Source organism: Rhincodon typus, chromosome 2 (assembly GCF_021869965.1).
Source record: "Rhincodon typus isolate 14 chromosome 2, sRhiTyp1.1, whole genome shotgun sequence".
Lineage (NCBI taxonomy): Eukaryota > Metazoa > Chordata > Chondrichthyes > Orectolobiformes > Rhincodontidae > Rhincodon > Rhincodon typus.
The window spans coordinates 52,331,195-52,355,818 of NC_063333.1; the positions used below are offsets into that span (position 1 = coordinate 52,331,195).

The 24,624-nt window shown below is 37.5% G+C and overlaps 1 protein-coding gene across 1 annotated transcript; it reads left to right on the forward strand.

Annotated features, from left to right (window-relative positions):
* Positions 1 to 9,041: 9,041 nt before the first annotated feature.
* Positions 9,042 to 24,318, forward strand: LOC125485402 (DNA-binding protein SATB1-like). The gene is made up of 3 exons (XM_048608025.1): positions 9,042 to 9,205; positions 22,449 to 22,682; positions 24,110 to 24,318. Exons 2-3 carry the CDS (start codon positions 22,472 to 22,474, stop codon positions 24,316 to 24,318), a joined length of 420 nt encoding a protein of 139 aa, XP_048463982.1. The 5' UTR covers positions 9,042 to 9,205; positions 22,449 to 22,471.
* The last annotated feature ends 306 nt before the right edge of the window (positions 24,319 to 24,624 follow it).

Genomic DNA, 24,624 nt, shown 5'->3' on the forward strand with positions numbered 1-24,624 from the left:
TGCCTAAATCTGCAATCTATCTATATCCCACTATATCCTTTGACAATCATCCTTACTATCTGCAACTCTGCCTATTTTGGTATCATCTGCAAAGTTACTAATCAGACCACCTATATTTTCCTCCATCTTTTATATACACTACAAACAACAAAGGTCCCAGCACGGTTGGCATGTGAAACACCACTAGTTACTGATCTCCATTTGAAAAGCACTCTTCCACTGCCACACTCTGTCTTCTATGACCAAGCAGTTTTGTATCCATCTAGCCAGCTCACCTTGGATCCTAAGAGACTCTACCTTCTGTACCAGCCTGCCATTAGGTACCTTATCAAATACCTTATTAAAGTCCATGTTGATAACAAACACTGCCCTTCCCTCCTCAATCATTCTTGTCATCTCCTCAGGAAAAACTCAATCCGGTTGGTGAAACGTAACCTTCCGTGCACAAACCCATGCTGCCTATCATTAAGTCCAATCGCTTCCAAATGTGAATAAATCCTATCTCTCGGTGTCTTTTCCAACAGCTTCCCCACCACTGACATCAGGTTCACCAGCCTGTATTTACCTGGATTATCTTTGTTTCCTTTCTTAAACAAAGGAACAACATTAGCCATTTTCCAGTCCTCTGGAACCTCACCTGAGGCCAAAGGATGCAAATATAACTGTTAATGTCCCAGTTATTTCCTCCCTTGCCTGCCACAATATCCTGGGAATTAATCCCATCTGGCCCTGGGGACTTGTCTACCTTTAACACATTTCAAGATACCCAACACTTTTTTTTTTTTTTGCTATGTTGACCTGCCCAAGAGTACTCACACACCTTTCCCTAACCATAATATCCCTCCCATCTCTCTCTTTGGTGAATACCGATGTAAAATACTCATTAAGGATCTCACTTCCTATAGTGCCACACATAATCTCTCTCTACTTCATCCTTTCCCTAACTACCCTCTTGCTTCTAATATATGTACAAAATGCCTTTGGATTCTCCTTAACCCTGCTGGCCAAGGACATTTCATAGCCCCCTTTAGCCATCCTAACTTCCCATTTGAGCTTCTTCCTACTCTGTCTATATTCTTCAAGGACTTCATCTGTTTTTAGTTGCCTAGACCTCCAACATGCCTTTTTTTTTAAATGCTTAAATGATACAAGAGTTTCTGACTCGAACTTTCAGGCAGTGATTTCCAGAACTCTACCACCCTCCATTTTCCAAAAAAAAATATTGGCACTACATTTGCACATATCCAGTCCTCTGACATCTCACCTGTGCCCAGGGAGGATTTGAAAATTACTGCTTGAGCCCCTGATATCTCCTCCCTTCATCAACCGCTTGGCATACATCTCACCTGGGTCTGCAAATCTATCCACTTCTAAAGCTACTAACTCCATAGTTATGTCATTTCTGTTAATACCTTCTAATATTTCACAGTCCTCCACCCTGATGTCTATACATATGTCATCTTCTTCCATAATGAAGACCAGGATCACGTCCATCTGGGTCCACACAGAGATTACTTATGGTCCCTAATATGCCATACGTTTTTCCCTAATTTTTCTCTTCATATGCTGCTTTCTTTCTTTCTTTTTCTACTTGCCGATGCTTTCTCATGCACTTCCTTTGCTTTTCTAACTTTCTTTTAAAAAGTTTCCTTCCCTTTTTTTTTATATTCCTCCAGTTACTCTGCTATTTGTTGCATTTCTATTGAGGAAGATGTGCTGATTATCTCAGCCTCACTCATTTCACCTTTTATCCTTTTTTACAGTTTTTTTTTAGAAACTGATTTTTAAATTTTTTTTTAGAATTTGTTTTATTCATTTGTGATGTGGGCACCACTGAGGAAGGGTTACTTGACCTGATACGTTAACTCTGATTTCTCTCCACATATGCTGCTAGGTTTTTCCTGGCAATTTTGGTTTTTGAAACAATTTTCATTATTATCCTGAACCACCTCCCACATTCTTAGTACCTTCAAATGAACCATGTTCTCTTTGTGCTCCTATTATAGTTTTAATACTTTACATTTTCTCCTGATAGTCCCTTTTTTTTAAGTTTCTTTGAACATTTCTGCTTCTGTAATCTGTTTCCCTTTTAGCCTCCAGCAATTGGCTTTGTTATGTCCCGTCTTATTACAATAAAAGCATGTTACTTTCTTTATATCATCTTCTGATTTTAACCATTTTGAAGCATCTCATCCTTACAAGGTCCTATTTTTACTTTCACTTTCACTTTCCATTTAGTCTAAACTCTTAGATTAGCTTTAGTGAAAGATTTCAAGTAATCCACAAAACTTTCAGTAACACTTGCCTGGATAGGTGGAGCCCCAACAACCCTCGAAGCTTGACACCATCCAGGACAAAGCAGCTCACTTGATTGGCATCACATCCACTCCTTCCACCACCACCACTGCTCTGTAGCAGCAGTATGTACTATCTACAAGATGCACTGCAGAAATTCACCAAAGATCCTCAGAGGGCACCTTCCAAACCATGACCATTTCCATCTAGAAGGATAAGGGCAGCAGATACCTGGGAACACCACCAGCTTCAAGTTCCCCTCCAACCCACTCACCATCCTGATTTGGAAATATATTGCCATTCCTTCACTATCACTGGGTCAAAATCCTGGGGCTTTGTGGTCAGTCCATAGCAGGTGGACTGCAGCAGTTCAAGAAGGCATTTCAACACCACCTTCTCAAGGGCAACCAGCAATGGGCAATAAATTGTTATGATCCAACCTGATGTTTATAATGGACAAGCCAGATCCCAGACTGAAATCTAGCTTGGTTGATCATGCTTCTTAACAAAGTGGTCTCTCATCAAAACATGTGCATGTAATGTTGCAGGTTTGTTTTTTTTAATAATAAACAGAAGTTTATTACATGAAAGAAATGAACATTAAATAGTTCAGTTTGTTCCATTTTGCTATAACATAAATTTTAAAAATTTTGACATACAGTAAAAATATAACCCCATTAACCCCAAATACATCCTTTACAGTACTTAGGCAAGAGAATTTTCTCTTGCGTGTTATTCCTTTAGGGATTAATTTCACTGTTTTCCATTCTCCATTTTAAGAATCTGATAGTTCCAGAATTAGGCTTTCATTAACTTAAATTTTCTCAGCTTCAAATAAATTAAACACTTCTGGACTGGACCTTTTAGCAAACTCTTTACACTGAGGCAATCCATTTTGAACAATTCCATATTATCTTCTCTGTTTCTCAGCAGCAAATGCTTTACACATCCAACTTCATTCAGGAATCCTGTGGAATTGCCCAAACTGCAACTCCAAGAATAAACAAACTTCTTTCCAAGATATAGGTGTTTTTTGAAGCAAAGAAGGGGGGGTGAGGAGGGGGAAAAAAGTCTATCTCTGACCTTTTTAAACTGTGCATTAGGCTACAATGTTCACTTTTTTTGTTTGCTTGTAAAATTCTCCCAATGTAAACAAAAACATGTAGTTTTAAAAGAAATCATTATGACTACAAAAGAGCTTAGAAATTAATCATTAAATGCCTTCAGACATGCAGGAAACACACAGATCTTCAAGTTCAAATTCAAACTCAAACTCAAAAGTAAGTGATATTAAAACATATACAAATCACACACCTTTTTTTTAGAACAACTGGATTGACAGCTTATCTTTTGTACTCGGGTCTCTGAGGTGAAACTTGAATCTACATCCTTCTGCCACAATTCCATTTCACAATGACCATGGCAACAATAATGCTGAACTTCTGAGCCACAACTGACCTTTCAAGATTATCTGTTAGATGAGTTAGTTAAAAGATTTTACTAAAACCTTGTATAACTCACATACTTAATTAAGAGAAATCCAAATGAATAATCATATAATGGAAGGCCATTGAAATGGCCTATCTCTTGCAGTGGCAATAACAACAATTAGTAGTATTCTCCAGCATTAGATGTTGCTCTCAGTTTCGATGGAATAGAGTAGGCACAAGAGTGGAATAACAGAGATTCAGATGTTGCTGTCAGTGATTCTGCATTTCTCTGTTGGATGCATTCTTGTGTGGTTCTGTGTCAAATCTTGCCTTGTACTCTTCCTGTCAAGAGCCTTGTGGTATCTTAATTCATTTAAAAGTGCTTTATTAATACATGCTATTGTTTATTGTAGCTTAAATATTAATCCAAACAACTTTTCACACCACACCCAAGCTGCAAGCTATATCGAGATGCAGCAGCTCAGCTAGGGTCTACTGACAGCATCTTCCAAGTCTGTGACCTCTACCATGTCAGAACAGGAACAGCAGATGCATGGGAACATTCCTTTTAAAGTAACAGAGTATCCTGACTTGGAACTATGGTTTTGTTCTTTCACTGTTGCCAGGTCAAATATGCTGTGGGTGTACCTACAGTAATTCAAGAAGGCAGCTCACCACCATCTTCACAGGGATTTACAATGAATTCTGGCCTAATCAGTGGTGCCCACATTCTGTGGTTGCTAACATCAGTACTACTGAACACAAAGATCTCTTTACATAGCACCAGATTAAAACTGCCATGATGATAAGGGAACTCTGCACTACAGAAATCACTAGATTGTTTTGGTAGCTTTCTTCTGGGTTAATGATGGGCACCACTGTTCTGCTATTAACTGTAAAACCCAGGCCAATATGTGTTCTAAGTTGCTTCATGAAATTGATTAAAATATTGCAAATCAGTCTGGCCTTCTGAAGTTGAATTGAAAACAATAGTTTGCTAAATAATAGTACAATGAGTATGCATCTTTCTTTGTTAAGATTCACAGGAAACGTTCTTGTGATAAAATGATCTAAAAAGCAGTCACACACAATAAAACAGCAGGTCACATAATAACCTTCAAAGAAATAGTTTCTAGCACTCATACGGTATGATTTAAAACAAAACAAAGGTTATTCATGGAAAAACAGCGCATTCTTATAGTTCATCTTATTCTGAGGAACTAGATATCTCCAACAGAGCTTTTCCTTTAATTGCATCAATGAATAAAGAAAAGATTGCAGTTTAAATAGTTTATTTGAATTAATATTTATTGATTGTATAATACTCTTTTTTTTATTTCAAGCACAACAAGCAAGCACTGAGTGGATTTCAGACAGTATCAAAGGGAAGAAGAAATTGAGAGAAATCCAGTTGGGTTACCCTTAATTATTCTACTCTTAGAGTAAAACTGGTAGAAAAGTGGGAAAATATGGGGCAGGAGAAAAGTGAGTGCACAAAGAAAAGGACAATAGCAAGTCAATAAATGTGGTGATTTATTGATAGAATATTAATAAAGACAAGAAAATTAAGATAGGACATACAAAATGATTTCAAAATGATACTTTTATTACAGCTTTTACAATGTAGATTTTTATCCTATAAAATGATGAGATGATTTATTTTGATAACACCTGTAATAAATAGAATGGAAAACTACAAAATAAGAGATCACTTCTTTATTCAGTCTGGGACTTAAAAAATGAGAGTTGAATTTATGGGCAGCATTTAGAGAGGTAATGCGATCCTTATTCTTAAAAATAGTGTTAGAAAAATACAGAAAACAATAGACATAGTAACAAATTCTAATCACTCACTTTTAGCAGTTTAAAAGTGTTTACTCTAGGGAAACACAAAATGTTTATCGTTTGGTAAAAGGTTGGTATCTAATCTTTGATTTTGGATCATATTGGGTGGAAGAAGATCAGGGGAGTTATCCTAGTATGCTGGCCAGCATTTATTCCTCACGCAGCAACAAAAACAAATGATGTGACCATTTATGATACTTTCTTTTGTGGCACCTTACTGTGGCACATGGTTTCCTAAATTACAACAGTTACTATTTTCCCATAGTAATTCATTGGTCTAAAGTGCTTTTGGGTATCCAGAAGTCATGGAAGTAATTATTGCAATAAATGTCTGGTGAGGCCCCAATTTTGTTCTGAAACCATTACATATGTGTAATATGTAGTTTGCAAAACACATAATTTTCGCAAGTCCCACTATACTGCTTCAGTAATACTTGATCCCACCAAGGTAGTGCCTATAATCAAGTGTAATGTTTATAGTAACTAAAAAGATTGCCCTTGAATATGTTTAAATTTCACTTTTGTTTAAGAAAATAAACTGACACAATCAGAAGTGCTTAAAGGTACACTGCATTCATACACTCCATTTAAAAAAAACAATAGATGAGGGGTCTTTGAACAGACAGGAATAATTGCTAACACAAGGGCCAATTTTTATTTACAGATGCAATTCACATTTGCAACACCAGAATATTTTGCACTATTTTATTTGAGTAACCTGTTACTTGGGTGAAAATCATGCAAAAAAATGCCAGCCTGATAACTTTTGATTATGCAACTGACAAAAACATGAAATTCTATTTCATTAACTGTCTGAAAATTAAATCCAATACTGGTAAAGGTGTCAATTTAGAGCTTTTTTTTAACCTAGGATAGTCCAATCTAAAATGCTATAGCCTATTTATTAAGGCACTTGCTTTGTACTAATTCATTATATTTATGTAGTTCACTCACCTTGCGCCTGATTTTAGTAATAATGTGGTTAGTTCATATCGTTTAGTGAAGAACATTAAAACAAGGATACTGGGTGACTGTAATATAGTCAATGAAACAACCGCTGCAAAATGTGGAGGTCCTAAAGAGACAAATTTGTTGTTTTTGAACTTGATCTTTTGGGGAAAATATAGCCAGATAGTTATGAAGTGCGCCACCAAGTGGACAGACTTGCTGAGGCTAACCACAATCTATGAAGACTACAGTTTTGGTGAAAAATTCACTTGTGTCAATTTAATTTATGATTACCGAATAAATTACATTCGAGCCATGTAAGATTAGCCCTCAGCATAAAATGGCAGTAACATTTTAAATCAATGTGACTGTTGGGACAGCAGCAGAAATATAGCTTTAGCTATATGTAGGGTTGGAAGAACCAAGCCTCTAAATAGCAAATGGTCATTTTATTTCTGTTCCGTACACTTTGATGAATGCGCCTAATATTACCCGAAACGAGTATTGACTGTTCTGAGTCGGGTAATGTTACCTGAACTCTAAAACAATACTTAAAACTACAGCTGGTTGGGATCCGCCTGGTTAATAATAAAATGTTGTGTGACTGGCGCCTTGCTGAATAGATCTGCAATTATTTCTTGTTTTAAACATGCTGTATCCAAAGTAGAATACAGCACACAAAGTAAATGATACCTTGAGGGAAAACAAATGTATGTCTAAAGTATGCATTGCCACTTAAACCCAATACATATCCTCAGACTAAATATCTAATATTTTCAGAAAACACTCTTTGATAGGCTAAGTTTACACATCAAAATATAATTTTAATCCTTGCGTTGTCACATGGGGGGCATATAATAGCATAAATTTTCACTTGGTGCAGCTGGGTCGAAGATTAACTGTTGTACATCAATGTATCGTTTTATTTCTGTAACAATAAATATTAAAGTTCACTGCAGTTATCGTAAAACTGATACAATTTCATCAACCTGAACCAATAAGACTTCTCAACCAGAAACTATTCTTACTAAGACAAAGGAGCTGGGTTCGATAACAGGAACCACTCGACCTAAAGTTGTTCATATTCGTGAAATAGTGAGTAACATTTGTCTAAATCACACGGAAATGACAAAGCCAATTTGATTGTGTTTTCGCCGTTCATTGCTAACTCTCAGTCCTTAAAGACACAATACATGTATTTCTGATAATAAAATGTTTGTTTTATCAAGATCCAGTTATCGCTAACTGACCTGGACATCGTAGTTGTAGTAAAAACTTACATCAGTTACAGGGTTCGATCTATAAATCACACGTTATCAAATGTACTTCCTGGATCAACTATTTAAAATAATATCACTATTGTAAAGGTCCTGAGTCATTACGAGGTGCTTAATGGACCAGACTGCCGGACAGGGGAACTTGAAGTCATTGTGAAATACTGGAGGCAGAAAGAGAAAAGAAACTCCTTTATAAGCATGCAATGAAATGGGATTCAGCACCCTGGAAGTGGATGGGGAAAATACTTTCACATTCTGGAAAGCGGAACTGAAGCTTGTGAGATCAGTGGAGAAGCCAATGTTTGGGTTCAATGACATCGAAGGTTTTAAGAACTTCAAAACCGGAATGCAAAGAAAATTAATGTCCAGCTATTTACCGCGGAGCTGCCGTTTATTCCTTTCTGCTTCTCCCTCGTAATAAAAACTCAGTGGATCTTTCGGGCTTTCAATACAAATAGCCAAAAAGAAGAGAAATGAATAAATCGTAACATAACCAAATAGTCGTGCTAGTGTGTGCGTGTGTGTAGGTGTTGGCTGCATCACAGCCCTGGTTGTGTGTTGAGGTTAAGTATTCCTGAACTATTCAAGTTCAGGGTCTGGAACTCTACCTTCTGTCTGTGAGGGTAGAGGACCCGGGGGAGGGGGGATGGAATCGCGGTCTGAAATTCATTCGCTTTGCAATCGTTCATTTCCAAACTAAACTACGCTGTGCTAAAGCAATCTTGTCTTTATCATTTGCTTTAAAAAAATTTTCCAGTCAGTCCTGTTGGTTTCCAGCTGAGAGTAGATGATTTCCCGTGTAAATCATGCGATCCTCTTCTGCGACACCTAAAATAGTCAGCCAGCTCTTCTTTGCTACTTTCAGTTTCAAGCAGGGCACGATGTATTTCGAGAGCTCAGATCACTGGGGGCCGGCGGTTTGTGGGATTTAACAGTGCGGGTTTTGCCAGTGACTGTCCCGAAGACTGATAGCTGCTCTCGCTGTCTCTCTCCCTGCCGCCCCGCTGAAGGTGCGCCTTGTCTCCGGGATGGCTGTACTGAAAGCTCCGCATCGCCACCCCCTTTCCTGTTGCGGTTCACCTCCATTCAACAAATAACGACAACTGGAAGTGTTTGCATATTTCACTAGGCTGATTTCCTGTGAATAAACTGCACCAGACACGTCCCATACTTTGCCCCCGCACTGATATGATCGTTCCTTTTCTTAAAACAAATCTGCTCTCAACTGTACCACACAAGACGCGGATCCGGGAGAAGTTTGTGTTTGCCAAATCAATAAGTCTCAGGGCTTGGAAGATTATTGCTGATCGACGCGACTGCGGAGTGTTCGCTCCGGTGTGTCTCTCTGCACATTTAAGGGGGGAGGGGGGAAGAGGAAACTGCAACTTTAAATGCGGCGACAATTCTAAGGTACTGTTTACTCGGGTGAGCGTGTTCCGTAGCTTTTGTTCGAAATTCCCTTGTGATTTGTGGCTGCCTCTGTGTGTGCAGTTTGTGGTGAGGGCGATTTTGCGGCAACAATTTGCCACCTTATTCTGAGAAATTGTTTTCAACATGTCAGACTGCAGGGAAAGAACGTGTGCGGTGTGTGCGCGCTTCTAGTGAGTGTAGCCGTTCGGAGCTTGTGTGCTGTGTCACTAAGAGTTGTCGTGTCCTGGAACCAGTTTAACTTTTTAGTAGTCTAACCTGAAGGAAACACTTGACGTGAGTAAGATCTTTGTGGACGTAATTACATATTTAAATGCCCCCCCCCCCTTTTTTTGACATCCCCCATGGATACTCTTGCATTGCCCCTGTAATGTTCGGGTTTATAACATTAATCAGTCTGTCTGAAATAACACGGTCGATTATCGGAGAGTATCTATCATAGTTTAACTGCAAGACTGTGAGTGTGTCAGGATGTGAACCAGAGCAGAATGAAACTGTAATCTTTACTGGGGATTGTACCTCAAATTAAGCTCGTCCTGTGTTTATTAAGTATGTCCTATGATCTGATGGACTTTGTCTCAAACTACGGGCAAATGGACGTTACCAGAAAATATTTTGTGCTTGAGCCTTCATGAGTCGTGTAGCGTATTACTGTGAAGCATTTCTCACGCACCTAGTTCATGAATTATTACTGATTTTGGCTTTTTTTTAAAAAAAACAATGTCTCCACTAACTATGTAAATGTTTACTCCAGTATTTTACCTGAGCTGACCCATCTCGCTGTCATATAGTCAAATCTCATCTAAATAGTATAATACGCTAAGTGTAAAAACGGCCGCACCGGCGATGAAGTGTAATAAAACAAATCTCTGACATGAGATTTGCACAAACCAAAAAACAGGCCTCGCTAATCTACATACTGGCTCATCTAATACGTCCATCTCATCAACGACTATCTTCCAGGTTCTAGGAGCTCCAGTCGACTTTCCCAATCTTACTGTCTTTTCACATGTGGCAGTTCTGCACCCAGACTGCCTTAGATAGGCTCTTCCTCAGCTCTAACTGGTCTCTTATAAGTCCACGTGCCACTGCAATCGCTTGCTTGACGCTAGCCATCTCTTACACAGACACTACAGCTTGCTTTTTGTATTAATTTTTGCAAAACCAAAGTTCTTAGACTGGAATTTCTATTCTCATTGTCTCCAAACATAGGAAGATGCCCAGAAAGATGATCACACCTTGATGCTCTGTAAGCCAATTACCCTACACTTCCCATCCTGGCATGAGAGCATCAGTGGGGAGAGATTTTTCACATTGAGTGATTGACCGCTATAAGGTATTGTCCATGGTGAGAAAATGCCTATGACAATGCACCCATGGTCAGACATTACCCCAGTGAGACATTGTCCACACTAAGGCTTTCCCATCATAAGTCTTTCTCCATATTAAGACATTTGCCCATGATGAGGCTTTCCCTATAGGGAGCCATAGTCCACAGTGAGCCATTGCCCATAATGAGGCATTTTTCATAGTATGATATTATCCATGGTAAGACACTGACTATAGTGAGACACTGCCCACTGCAAGTCACTGTCCAAGGTGAGATGCTGCCTATTGTGAGATTCTGTCCATAATAAGACATTGCCAAGGATGGCCCCACAGTGAGACAAAAGCTTAATTTTCTATCCTGCATGAATTTTCATGCCATTTAAGTTGATGAAGGACAATATTGTGCAAGGTGTTAAAAACAGTATCCCAGAAGTTTCCCATCTGATTAAAAAAAACAAAGAAATGCAGATGCTGGAAACAAAAAAAAAATTGCTAGAAAAAAAAACATTTTGAGTCTGAAGAAAAGTCACTGAACCCAGAATGTTAACCCTGGTTTTGTCTCCATAGTTGCTGCCAGACCTGCTGAGGTTTTCCAGCAATTTCTGCTTTTGTTTCCCACCTGGTCAGTTGGATTAAAGTTAATCCCATTGTGTTGCAGAGCATAAGTGGATGCCTCAGTTAATGCTTCCACTCCTTAGAAACAAGACTTCTCTATTTTCTTAGTTCTTTATTACCTAACCTAACTCAGACATTAATGTAACGCCAGTTTCAATATGAAATGTCTATATTTGCATATAGATGTTATTCCATTGGTGGAACTGACCCAATTTACTTAAATACGTAAACATGGCTGGGGATAATCTGTTAAACCACTTTTAAAGTATGTTTCCTTGAAACAACTGCATCAAGTTTAAGAGACATTTTTATGTAATTGCTTGGCAAGAATATTATTCCAATAGGTAACTGTACTGGAAAAAGTTGACTTGAGTGCAAGAATGTATTTCTAAGTTATGCACGCTTTTTTTTCTGATGTAATTATAACAAGAAGAATTCCATCAAAGTCGCAAACATGATATTCAGAGGATGCTTGATACATTAGCATTTTTGGGAGTACAGTTTGGATGCATGTATAGAAACATGCTCAAATTTGAAGGTGGTCTCAGAAACACTTCTAGCCCATACTGTACCTATATGTGCAACAGGATCACACATGTCAACTTGAAGATTTACCTCAATAACAACTTAATAATTTTGGGCCTCTTCAGCTACTTTCAATTTAGTATACAGATTAAATTCTCTATAAACTAATAACCATATTATTGGTGAAAGTGAGCACTCTTTTTTTCCATGCAGTACTGGCAGGGTTATTAAATCAACCCAGTGCCTAGATATTTTAGAGACTCGAGAATAAAGTTAGGAGCTGAATGAAGGTGGCAGATTTCTGAGAGAGAGCAATGATAGAAATGAAAAATAATCAAAATAAGCAAAGTGAAAAGTGAATAATAAATACAAACGTTTTGCGCAACTGAATCAGTGAATGGATGGACTGGAGATAGCCACATTATACAATAGGTAGCTGTTAATCAAGCTTTGCTTTATGAGCATTCCTAAGACCACAAAAAGGGACTGCAGTATTTACATTATGTCTTTACAGTCAATGTAACAAAGCAACCCATTTAGATAGAATGGAGTTTGGTATGACTGTTCAACATTTGCACTACTACAGCAAACAGAAAAGGATGAAACACTGAACAGGTCTGTCAGCATCTGCAAAACAGTAATGGCAGGTTAGCATTTCAGGTATTGACTCTGTCTGAGCTAGAAACTGAAAGGGAAGTGTAAGCTTTGAAATGATTGAACAAAACAAAGAGACAGAGGCAGAGTAAAATCAAGTGTCACTGTGCTCACAATAATTGCAAAAACACAGTTTATGAGCTTCATGGTTTCTGTAGTGGTATATAGGTAGATGGGAAAGGATAAAACAAAATTGAATAATAAGTAAAGAATGTCTTGGAATGTGAAATAATGAAAAAATGCACTTAAGGCACTTTATTCAAAATGTTAAATCTGGATGTGAGAAACAGGCAGGGAAACAGAAATCAAAAATAAAGATATCAATGTCAGTTTGGCATTAAGAGTTTGAGTGATAATCCATATGATCACACCACAGATATAATGGAAATTTTCAGCAAAAGAGGCAACTGATCTCCATTTGGAATCTTCTAGAGAAGAGATTGCACTATGAGCAACACATGCAGTGTGCTAAATTGGGCAAAGACAATTTAAATTATCAATTCAGAGTGAAGAGTGATTGGGGTAGAAAATGGTGAATCCATCTGCTATGGTTCCATGGGAAACTGGAAAGGAGGACAGCCATAATTTGAAATGGCAGAGAAACAGACAAGAATATCAGGGAGCAAACAGTTCCTCTGGGAAGTGGAGACGGGAGAGAAACATGTTTGCTGATTATATTTTGTAGAAGTGAAAAATAATGGAAGATGGTCTAGGGGCTGTCTAAGTCCCACAATCTGGAAATGTGGTGAATGCGGTCAAAGAGCTTGTTAATTACAAATAGGTTAAACTCTTGGCTGAAGCAAAAGAAAAGCACTTCAGAATATCTGTTGCAGAAAGTGAGTCATCAGGGTATACACAACAGTAAATGAGAGAAGTGAGTAGGGATTTTCAGAAAAGATTCGTGAAGAAACATGATCATATGTCCAGATTTGTGCATTATGAACATTCAAATCCACAATTTTTCCATATCAAGGCTTGGAACGCTGAATCAAATCTAATTCATGCAGTGTAACATTAGACTAGATGCTATTTTTCAGAATAGATTCACTGTTTGAATTCAATTAATGAAAAGAGCCCTTTAATTGCACGCAGGAATAAATTCAACTGCACCTCAGAAGTCGAAATACATTTGTTTGTAAGTAAAACCTGCACAGCAGAATGAACTGCTTGTGTAGATAAACTGACATTTTTTGGATATTGATCAATAACATGCTGTCGTTACACCTGGAACATTGTGTTCGGGAGAAACTATGTTAGTATCAGGTTTTCTAATTACAATTTTCTATATAGAATATATAAAGTAACACACAAATAACATACTGGAGTTCCAACTGTTTCACTCCTTATCGTGTTGTGCAGATTTTTGGCATTATTTCTAATATTGTATCAATAAAGGGATGATAGATAACTATTGAATTCAAGTTAATTTCTTAATGTCAATGATTTTAGCATCCATGACAAGGATCACAATTACTTTATAAATCTGATTTAAAAATATTTCCTTTTTTTGATGTTACACTTGCAAACCATTGTCAATATATAAGTTGCTATCATTTGATATCAATGCTCTATTTCGTGAATCTAGCATTCAATCTAAAATGGCTACATGCACACTAACTGTGGGGAAGCATTACAGTAAATTAAAACTTTGGATCTGGAACAGCTCCTATTCAGATTCTTTCGATATGTATTCCAGATGTTATAAATTGGTCATTTATTGGGAAAGATTCTCGACTGGACAATTGGGGATTTAGATGCATAAAACGTTTAGAAATTCAATATACATTTCCCCCCACCGGGTTTCAACTTCTAAAGATTTAGATTTACACTTGTCTTCTTTACTCCTGTATTTGAGGATGTGAATGTTGTTAACAAAGTGGATACAAAAAGAAAGAACAGTACAGCATAGATAGGTTCAGGCCTTTCAGCCAACCAAGATTGTGCTAACACATGATGCTTTTCTATACCTTCCAAAATTGAAACAAACCAATAAATATATCAGAAAATCCAATAATTAAGGTGAAAGTGGACTGAATTGTGCAGTTATTTGGCATGCTGCCTGTTCATTCTTTGAGGTTTATGTTCAAAACTTGGCCAGAATGATGGGATGAAGATTTCCTCCTTCCATAGAATTTCAAAAGTCATATGTAAAGGAGCTTGAACAATCTTAAACTCGCAAAAGCAGTAATTAATGGATAATGGTATCACAATCTGATAATACGCTAGCAGGCTCACTTGGTAAGGCCATCAAAGAAGAAATGTGGAAAATGGAAATATTGCAAAACTGTAATTTAGTAGAAAGTGGATTCTCTGGCTGGAAATAGGGATAATCAGGATAAGTGTAGAGGAGACTTTAGTTTTGCTTCTCTTGTACAAATGACCTTGGAGTGTTTGATGCTAACACCAGGTTTTCTATTCTCCGATACTGATATTTCTTATGCAAATGAGCACACCCCCACCTGCCCACGAAAAGAAACATGAAGTGCATCCATTTTTCATTCTGGTTGAATGTGCAAAATGTAAGTGTGACAGAAAATGTATTCATTTTTAACAGAGGTTATGAATGTTGTGTTCAGATTTTCAATGGTCCAAGTTGGACAAATTCATTCTTTTAAATAAATCAAATGGTTCTAGTTTAAGTCAAAATCAGTTCAATTAAAAAGAACTGTTTAATGACTGTTAATATGAACAAGTGGAGATTAACACAGTCCATTTATTTATGTGTGGGTTAGGAGGATTAGCCATGGGAATGCAGGGTTACAGTGATAGGGTAGGGGGTGCATCTGGGTATAGACTCAATAGGCTGAATGGCCTGCTTCCACACTGTAGGGATTCTATGATTCTCTGATTTAGTCTGCTGCAATCCAGTGAAAATTTTTAAGTGGAATGGCAGAATTTTTAAGTGGAAAGAAATCAATGGAATTAAAATTTTGTTTAGTTAAATGGCTCCTGAATGGAGATATGTAAGCAAAGCTGTGAAATTCTTAGAGAAATAAATGGATACTGCAATTTTCTGGAGGGTGGGAAGAGAGATTGCTGGAATGGGCTGAATGGTCTTCCTCATCCGTAATTATATATGATGAACAAAAATCTAGATTGATAGATGGGATTTTTACTTGATTTTGGGGGGAAAAGTGGCGTAAGCAGGAATAAAAATCTTCCCTGAAACACACTTGTTTTTAAGTGCATTTTTTCTCTGTACAACACTTTATCACAGACGAGTGACTATATACTTACTGTTGCTCGGCTTATTACTAACCAGACAAAGGAACTGTCATACCGATAAGTACACAGCTTGTTCACTTCAATATTAGCTCTACTGAAATGGTGGGCAATATGATATATCTTGTTTGCAATATTTGACTTGTTAAATATTCTTTGCTTAAGCAACTCAATACTGAAAAAGGATATATATGTTACGCAATCTGATCTAATTGAAAAATGAAACATATCTCAGGAAGAACTACTAAAAATGTCAGCACTGTTAAAATCTCAGCATTTATATCCAACAGGAACTTTTGTCAAATAAGTGAATTGAATTTGCCTCCAAGTATAGGTTGTGTTACTATTAAGATTTTTGAAGTTTGTTTGTTCTGATTCCCAGTTGAGCAACAGAAGCCAACAATATTCGAGCTTCATTTCTGAAGAAGGGTCTAGGCCTGAAACGTCAGCCTTCCTGCTCCTCTGATGCTGCTTGACCTGCTGTGTACATCCAGCTCTACACCCTGTTATCTCTGCTGAATTAGCTCATTTTAGCAGGAATGATAGTTATGCTGCTACAACTGACTACTTTAACACCTCAACGTATGAAGGTGAAAATCAGTTAGCATACTCAATGCTGAACACTCCTTATTGAGTTCTGTGAGAAGTACTTCCATGTGTTCCTGGAATAAAGTTGACTGTAATGACAGTACTGTTGCATAGCCGACTGACACATCAGCTTCACAAATGCTTGACAAATGCTTGACAGGTGTAACTCACAAACAAAACTATCCTTGTAAGAAGCACATGCATTTAGGAAGAAGCAAAGCAAAATCAGAAACAATAACAAAGTCACCAAAGTATTCTATTTGAATTCTTAAGAGAGATGCCCTGAATTTATTTATCTATGTAAGTTATTGCCACCCGTTCTGGAATTTGTTCATCAGGGCCACCTGAGTGAGATCTTTGAACATCCTGGGGTCGTTTCGGTAAAATTTCATTGTATTCATATTTATATCCACAGTATATTTTAATTTTACTCAAATAAGAGCTGTGGGGTGGATTGCTTCTTTAAAAAAAACTATTGTTAGCAATTGTTCAGGGTATTTGCATACAAGTATGATGCTGCCTTTGCTCAGTCTTCATACTTGTGTACTTTGTAGGACAGGAACTGAATGTTTTCCCTTTTTGCTTCAGCACTACAGGTGCCAATTGAAGGCAGTCTCTCAATGACCTTATGAACTGTATTAGGAGGTGATACATTTTAGCATCCTTGTGATGCCAAGTTCACCTACTGTCTCTAGAGCCAAAGCCACTTAATTGTACCTCAAATAAACTGCTGTCTCCACCTCACCTCTCCCATTGCTGGAACCCCAGACCATATCTTCTTCACCTCCCAGATTCAACTTCTCCAAGATGCATTTTATGGCCTCAGTTTTTCTGAAGCTTCAACTTACACAAAATGATAAAGCCCACAATCACCCTATGTTAACTTACGCAATGTCATTGCTCTGTCCTCTCCATTACCATACCTCAGCTTGTCAGTTTCAAAATTTCTGGCCTCAGTTTCTCACTATGGTATCACCATATCTTTCCTTAGTGATTGTCTCCTGCTTTGCACCCTCTATTCCTCTACCACCAGATTGGTCCTCATCCCCACACACTATCACTGGCTATGACTAATTCAGTCTCTAAGGTCCTATCTTCTGGAATTTTCTGCCACCATATTGTGAACTTAACTAACTAATACAGGCAAGGGATCAGAGTATAAGCAATTAATTTCATCCTTTCCTCTTAAAAAACCTTAGTTGTAAACATTAGGTGGTCATTCCACTGAACATTGCCTGTAAATCAAGTTAATACATGTCTCAACGTTGTTATCGATTTACGTTTTGAAATATTTGTTTAAGAAAGTCAGGTATAATTCTACCTCTGTATGACTCTCTAGTTTTTATTCCGCACGATAGAATTCCTCTAATTAGATTAAATGGAGTTGTGCATTAATGTTGCAAAATGATTTCCTTTTTAAAGGCAGCAGTGAGGGATGAAAGCATCCTTCCATCTCAAGAGAGGATGGACTACACCAGAGTGTTTGTCATTTTTGGTTTGAACATTGTCTATTGCAGCTGTAGAAGCTAATTCAAAAGTCCCACAGATAACAAGCATTGGCCTGAGATTGAGTGATTTTTGTTTTCTTTGTGGTGTGCTCTCTTTTCTGTTATCAGCTTTCCTTCTCCCTTTGTCCTTTGCTTCATCCTTGTCCTTGCTGACTGCTTGTCTCCAGGCACAGTGATCACCAAAATGGACTTATCGCATACCAACTCCAAGTCCAATCAACTTGATGTCTCACTTACAGACATCTTTTAATCTTTGTACAGACATGAGTGATGTGTTGGTTTCATGCTGATTGTAAGTTGACCACACAGCATGTCTTTGAAGATATAGCCATCATCCATTCAGCTCACATTACCCAGCTAATAAAGTCATCACTGACTGAAAAGGGGTGAACATCCTGGGATCCTTGCATGCTGGATTACTTCTATATTCAGCAAACTGTCTCACAAGGAGATATACAATATTTGTTTAAGGCAGCTGAGGTGGAAGCTGCTCAGCCATTGTTCTTGGCTTTTTAAGCTTTAAATGGTTAGTTTTTAAGTTAATTTAAATTTAGTTTGAATCCACATCAGTAAATATATGTGCCTCATGAGTGAGCTTTGGAATTAAACACAATGTAAGTGTACAGTTGGGTATTTGTAAGGAGTGAAATAGTTACAGTCCGAATGTAATGTAACATTTCAGAATGTTAGGGGTTAACGTTTGCAATTGGCTGATGCCCATAGTGCAGGCTGGATGCTCTGTTAGATCGGGCCTGAGGCATGTCATGTTTATGTGTAATTATTTCCTGTCTCCACTAAATGGTGTTTTGTCTCTTTGTAAATACCTAGTTTTCTGTCTCTCAGGTGTAATGACTCCCCCTCTATCTCTTGCCTCCATAGGTTAAGGTGGTCAAAGAGTGCCAATTTTCCGTGCTTTACATTTTGTTTGTGATGAAGCATATCCTAATCTATGCTCCAAAAGTAGTCCCCTAAGGAACGGAAGATCATCAATTGCACTAACACAACAGTTACTTACATCTTATGAAATCCCATGGCTACCAAATATATTTCTCAACACTATTTTGTTCTATATCCATTGAAATAAATTGTTGTTCAGAGATCTTATTTTAAAATAGGAAAAAGTCATTGTTGAGATATTTAAAAACTTAAGTGAATAGTGCTGAATATTGTTGCTAATAAGCAACAAATAGAAGAGAACATATGTCCACACGTCTCTGATTAAAAAAGATTTGCCTACACAACTCAGTCATGACTTAATTGTCCATAAGATCTAAAATAGTATAATTTATGGAATATTTTTAATGCATTGTTAATGCATTCATTTATACCACATGTGTGATTCTGGCTTCATGTACAATTTCTACGGTGATAGTTATCCAAATTTATAGATCAGCACTAAAAAAAACACGCAATTTCTAAGAAATTCTCCTTTTGACAAGTGGAAAGTAAAGAGAGGAAGTTACACCTGATGAATTTTACTGTCCATCTGCTTCAGGAACAGAGAACAGTCATCCACATATCACTGTTTTATATGTATAGCAATAAACCAGGTTACAGCACTCTTTGGGATCTGCAAAAGAGTTCTGAGCAGTGATCCTTCTTGCCACAGTTTGAGCTGATTTGAGGAACACAGAAAAAGTTTGTGATAAATTTATTTCAACAGGATTCAGTCTTATGAATGAATCCAAAGCATTAAAGTTCATTGTGATTTATTTAAAATAGGAGAACAAGGGTATACTTTGAATGCAAGATAATGGTAAAATCAGTAGATTCTGGAAACCCAATACAAATACAGAAATTGCTCATCAAGCCAGTTAGCATCTGTGAAGAGAACAGATGAGTAGATGAAGAGTCTACACCTGTTAACTCATCAGTTCTAACCCAGACACTGACTGACCTGCTGAGTATTTCTGGCATTTTCTATTTTAGGAACACTACTAATTTTATTCTGTATTTATATATGTTTGCATTTAATGTTTAAAGAACTCACAAAATATTAGGCTATATCAGAAAGGATTCTTGTTTCACAATATTTTGTCTCCTCCAGCTTTACAGAACATCATATATCATACATAAACATAAAAGAAGAATTCAGAATCGCTTTGTACCATATGGTCTGTCTCTGCTTCGTTTGTCTACCAGTGTGACTCCAAGGAACTGCAGACTTGCTGCGTATATGTTATGATGGTCAAAAGAACTTGGAAAAATTACTCCCCATAACCCAATTTGCAGCATTACCACCTTGATTTCTTACTTGTTTCCTTTCCAGATATTGTGTTATTTTACATTTGCACTACCCTTAACCAGAGTGAATTTTTGCTAGGATTTTCCCATGGATCTTCTGAAATAAAAGTTGTTTTTTAAAAGAAGTTACATGGGTAAATAAATATGAAACGAAAGGAGCTTAACATTTAATTACAGGGTTCAACTTAAATTGTTGCTACTTTGAATAACTTAAGTATGTCTGCTTGCTAGGTAAATGTTGCCAGTTTTAACTAAACGAATCGAGGTATCAATAATGTCCCGCATTAGGATGGGAGGAGGGAAGTGCCAGGATTGACTCGAAAATAGAGTCAAATATTTGTCAGCTAAATACAGATTCTTGCTAAAACACCACGGTCCAAGCCACAATTTCTTGCCTACTTACAGAAGCCTGAGTGGTAGAGTACAGGTGAACAGTTTAAAAAAAAATCCCGAAAAAATATTGCGAATGTGACTTTTTGAAATCTACATTTCAAACTGCCGCACCTGCACACACACATACTCGGAGAGGCACGGAAATATAAACACGTGTATACCTTTTTATGCATGCGTATCTTGCATCTTCCTTCATGCATATTAGCGCTCATAATACGTATGTTTAGGTCTATGTCCGTGTGCAGGTGCGAGTGTATGTGTGTGTGTAAACCATCCATCTGGCCGTCTCCCGCAGAACAAACGCTATCATGTTCTTATGCATGAAATCCTTTCCAGGAGCTTTGGACTATCTGCTGTATGTTGTTTGTGGTTCGGTCAACACTGTCTCTTCATGTCCCCCGCCCCATCATCACTAATTTTCACTTACAACACTCTCTCTCTCTCTCACTGACAGTGCCTGCCGATGGCATGCAGCAGTGACGAGTTAAAAAAGCTCCTCCTGTTTGTTGTTGACTGGCTCTAGCCACCCTCTCCCTCTCTCCAGCCCTGAGGCTGAGCCAGTGCTATAATTATTTGATCATGTGGTATTATTATCTGTAATAAATGCAGAGCCGTCTTACAGTAATCAAGCTGATTAAAAATTCTTGCGCGCCAGCCGGAAATTGTACTCCCTCCTCTCTCTCACTCTCTCTCTCTCTCTCCCTTTTTTTTGTGTATTTTCTTGAACAAATTGCTCTGACAGTTACAAGGAGTGATGCAATCGAAAGGCAGCCCAAGCCAGGCAGAGCCCGGGTGGACTGTCGCTGCCTGAAAAAGACCGTGATGTTTTGGAAGGGTTATTTTCTCAGCACTGAGAGGAGAAAGGGAAGAGAAGAGGAGTGATGAGTCTCAAAGCAACTAATAATTTAATGTGAAGCCGCTCGGCTCCGTCCTGACTGAGGAAGAGAGAGAGAGAGGTTCAGGGACAGCCGTCACCACACCAGACCTTACACTGGACTTTTAAACAACAGCAAAAAGTCCACGACTTTTTGGGTTTGAAAACAATATATGTCACGTTTTGTGTCCCAAGTTCCCCCCTTGTAATGTTAATATTAACTGTCTTTTCCAACTAGACACTTTCCCTTTTCTCCACCACTAAACACGAAGATCATTTAAAAAAAAACAAATTCAAAGAAAAAAAAGGAAATAATATCTCGGATCTATATACTGTCCAGAAACCAACCGGTCCGGCTGTTAGTTTTCGCGAAGAGTCCGATCTGGAGAGTTGCTATTTTTCTTATGCCTTGGAAGTTTGCCTTTTAGCTCCGCGCAGGGAAGTGGGTGAGTTGGTTGCGATCGGAATTATATTTCTTGTAGTTTTTTTTTCAGAAAAAGATGCCACACGATAACGATAGCGTTTTTGTATACGTGTGTGTGTGTACCCGTACCGCTTTGGTTAGTTTGTTTCTTTGTCTTTTTTTTCTAAATACATGTAAACGTGAAATCCTGGAGTGGAATTTCTAAAATGCATGGAACTGGTAGCACTGAAAAAAAAAGTTGTAAAGTAGGCAGGGGCTGAAACCGTACATTGTATGTTTAAAAAATGCTAGGTCACAGGTGACCATTGCGATGCGGGAATGAGAATGCTTCCTTTAGCATTGATCTTGTGTCACAGTAGTCAATGAAAAGTGGAATTTGCTGTAGTTCATGAAAAAAATCCAACCTATATGCTGCAACGAGTGTCTTATCATTTGATCGTAATCACGACAATCTTGTACCAAGTCAAAATTAGAACACGTTGAGATGTGACCATTCATTTTGTGATGTACACTGGCCTGACGTCTGAACTCTGGATCTCAAATTTGGGAATATTCTGACATTTGAGAATGTATGCACCCTAAAATGACAACATTTTCGCTATAGTAGTCTTAGTTCCAGATAATGAAGCTGTCCTTGCATTTTGACATCCTTGAAGCCTGTTCTGAAGGATTTGCATCTGGCATCTTTCTGAAAAGCTACACGTTGTTGTACAAAGGTTTCAAGACCTTAATTTTTAAATAAGGAAAGGCTGGTGACAGAAAATCTGGACATTCCACATTAATCCTCTATATTTGTTGTCGAGTCTGACCTCAGTAATATCTTGAAGTGGTTTTCTTTAAACTTGGTAGGTGATCTCTGAGAGTTGGTGAGCATGGAAAAGCCCAGTGAAACAGTGCAAGTGAAGGAGAATTCAGAAAAAAACAACAATCTCATTGATCCTAAAGGTCCCCCGGCTAAGATACCCCGCCTGGACCAGAATGGGAGTCTCTCCACCCGCAGCAGACTGGGTAGCATGGGTGCCAAAGTGACTGGAGGCTCACTCAAACACACGGGCCAGCTGGTGAAAATCGTTAATAAAAAAGGTACCAGTGTGTGCAACCTGCTTTCACTAATGTAGAAATATATAAATACAAATAGAAATCTAGGTGGTTTAACATTCCCGTGATGATGCAAAGTTGACTGCAAAGCAAATTTCCTTCAGAGTGCAGTTTAAATGTATGCAGTCCTTGCACAAGGCAGGATATTTATGAAAATAACATAGTTTGAAGGCAGCAGAATTTATTGTTCAAGCTGCCATAACATTTATCATACAATCATTTATTTTTCCTCTATTTACAGACAACAAGGAATGTATTATTTATGAAATGAATGGACACAGCAGTCTGTATTGTTAGATCTTTATCTATTAGAACTGGAAAAAGGCACTTCAGCAAATTCCTTGGCCTCTGCTTTTGATTACCCTATTTATTGATTGTTAGCCAAGTGCATATATGTATAAAGGAAGCCAGGTTAAAAGCACAAAAATTATAATTTATTACAGTTTTCAAACAGAGTGTATTAACATTTGCCATCAAGAACTGGAGCAGAATCAAACAGTCTCATGATCCCTGCAAAGTTATAAGTGCCATAAATTCCTGAATAGAAGATTTCAGCTGTATCTGGCATTATGTGATATTTGCAGACTATGATGCCAGTACAGTTTTAGACAAGGATTCTATACACTTGATTACTTCTTACAGCAGATGTGTTGTTTACATAGACTCATAAACCTAATGCGAGAGCTTCATGCTGCCTTTCATATATACATCATTGAGTATTTTTAGAACTGATTGGTGACCATTACCTACTGCTTTAATACTAGAAGGTTACAAAGTTGCTGGCCCTGGAAATTTAGTCAAGTATTAGTAATAGGAAGCAGCTAGTGAAATAAACGATCAGGAAAGATTATCCACTTTAAGAGAAGGAAAATGATGACAGTTTGGAAAAAAGATGATAATAAATTAATGATGTCATATTTAGTCGGTATCCTAAGAGCTGTATAAACAGTTTTTAGATCTGCCAAACATACAACTTGGGTTATAAAAGCAGGGCTATCTTTATAAAGCTTTCAATGACGAATGATAATATAACACTGGAAAGACAGAGCATAATCTTGTGTTATGCATGATTTTGAACTTATCCATTAAAACTGTAGCGGCTAATCATTCTGTAAAGTTAAACAGGTGGATCAAACCCATTAGTGAGTTAAAGGAACATTGACTTTTACTTCCTAAAATTGAACTTGATGGGAGCTTCGGCAACCCAGTCTCCTCAGATGCTCATACAAGTGATCCATATATATGTTTGATATAATGTACAGTTTATTGGATTTATTTTTTTAAAAAAATGTGCAGTGATTTATAGTTTACAGTAGATGTTAATAAATCTTGTTAGAATCATATTTTAAAAAAAAACCTTTTATAGCATGTGCAGTGTTAAAAGATGTAGAAGTCATTTCTTATTCTTGTAGGAAATATGCTTCCTGTTTTCTGTGTGGTGGAACACTTTGAAAGCCCTATTGAGTATGAAAGTAAGGAAGAACATGCAGAGTTTGTTCTGGTACGGAAAGACATGTTATTTAACCAACTAGTGGAGATGGCACTGCTTTCTCTTGGATATTCCCACAGTTCTGCTGCTCAGGCTAAAGGTATATCATTTCATATTTACATCAAGAATTAAAGCTGCCTTTCATCTCATCACATTCTAAAGATTGTGTTTAATGCACTGTTTTCAAAAGTTACGTTAATTTTTTTTTCAGGTCATGTTGTTAACATGTGCAGAAATGAAAAATCTGTTTACATTCCCAACTCAAAGGAGAAAAATAGAAATATGTAGCAGTCTGTGCCAAAAATTCAGGAAAGACCTGTCACTACCTAGCATAGTGATAAAATTTTTTAGCAATGTTGAAAACTGTTAACACTTTTTATGCACAATACGTATCATGAAATTGATTTACAATTTATTGAGAAAACATCATCTCGTTTT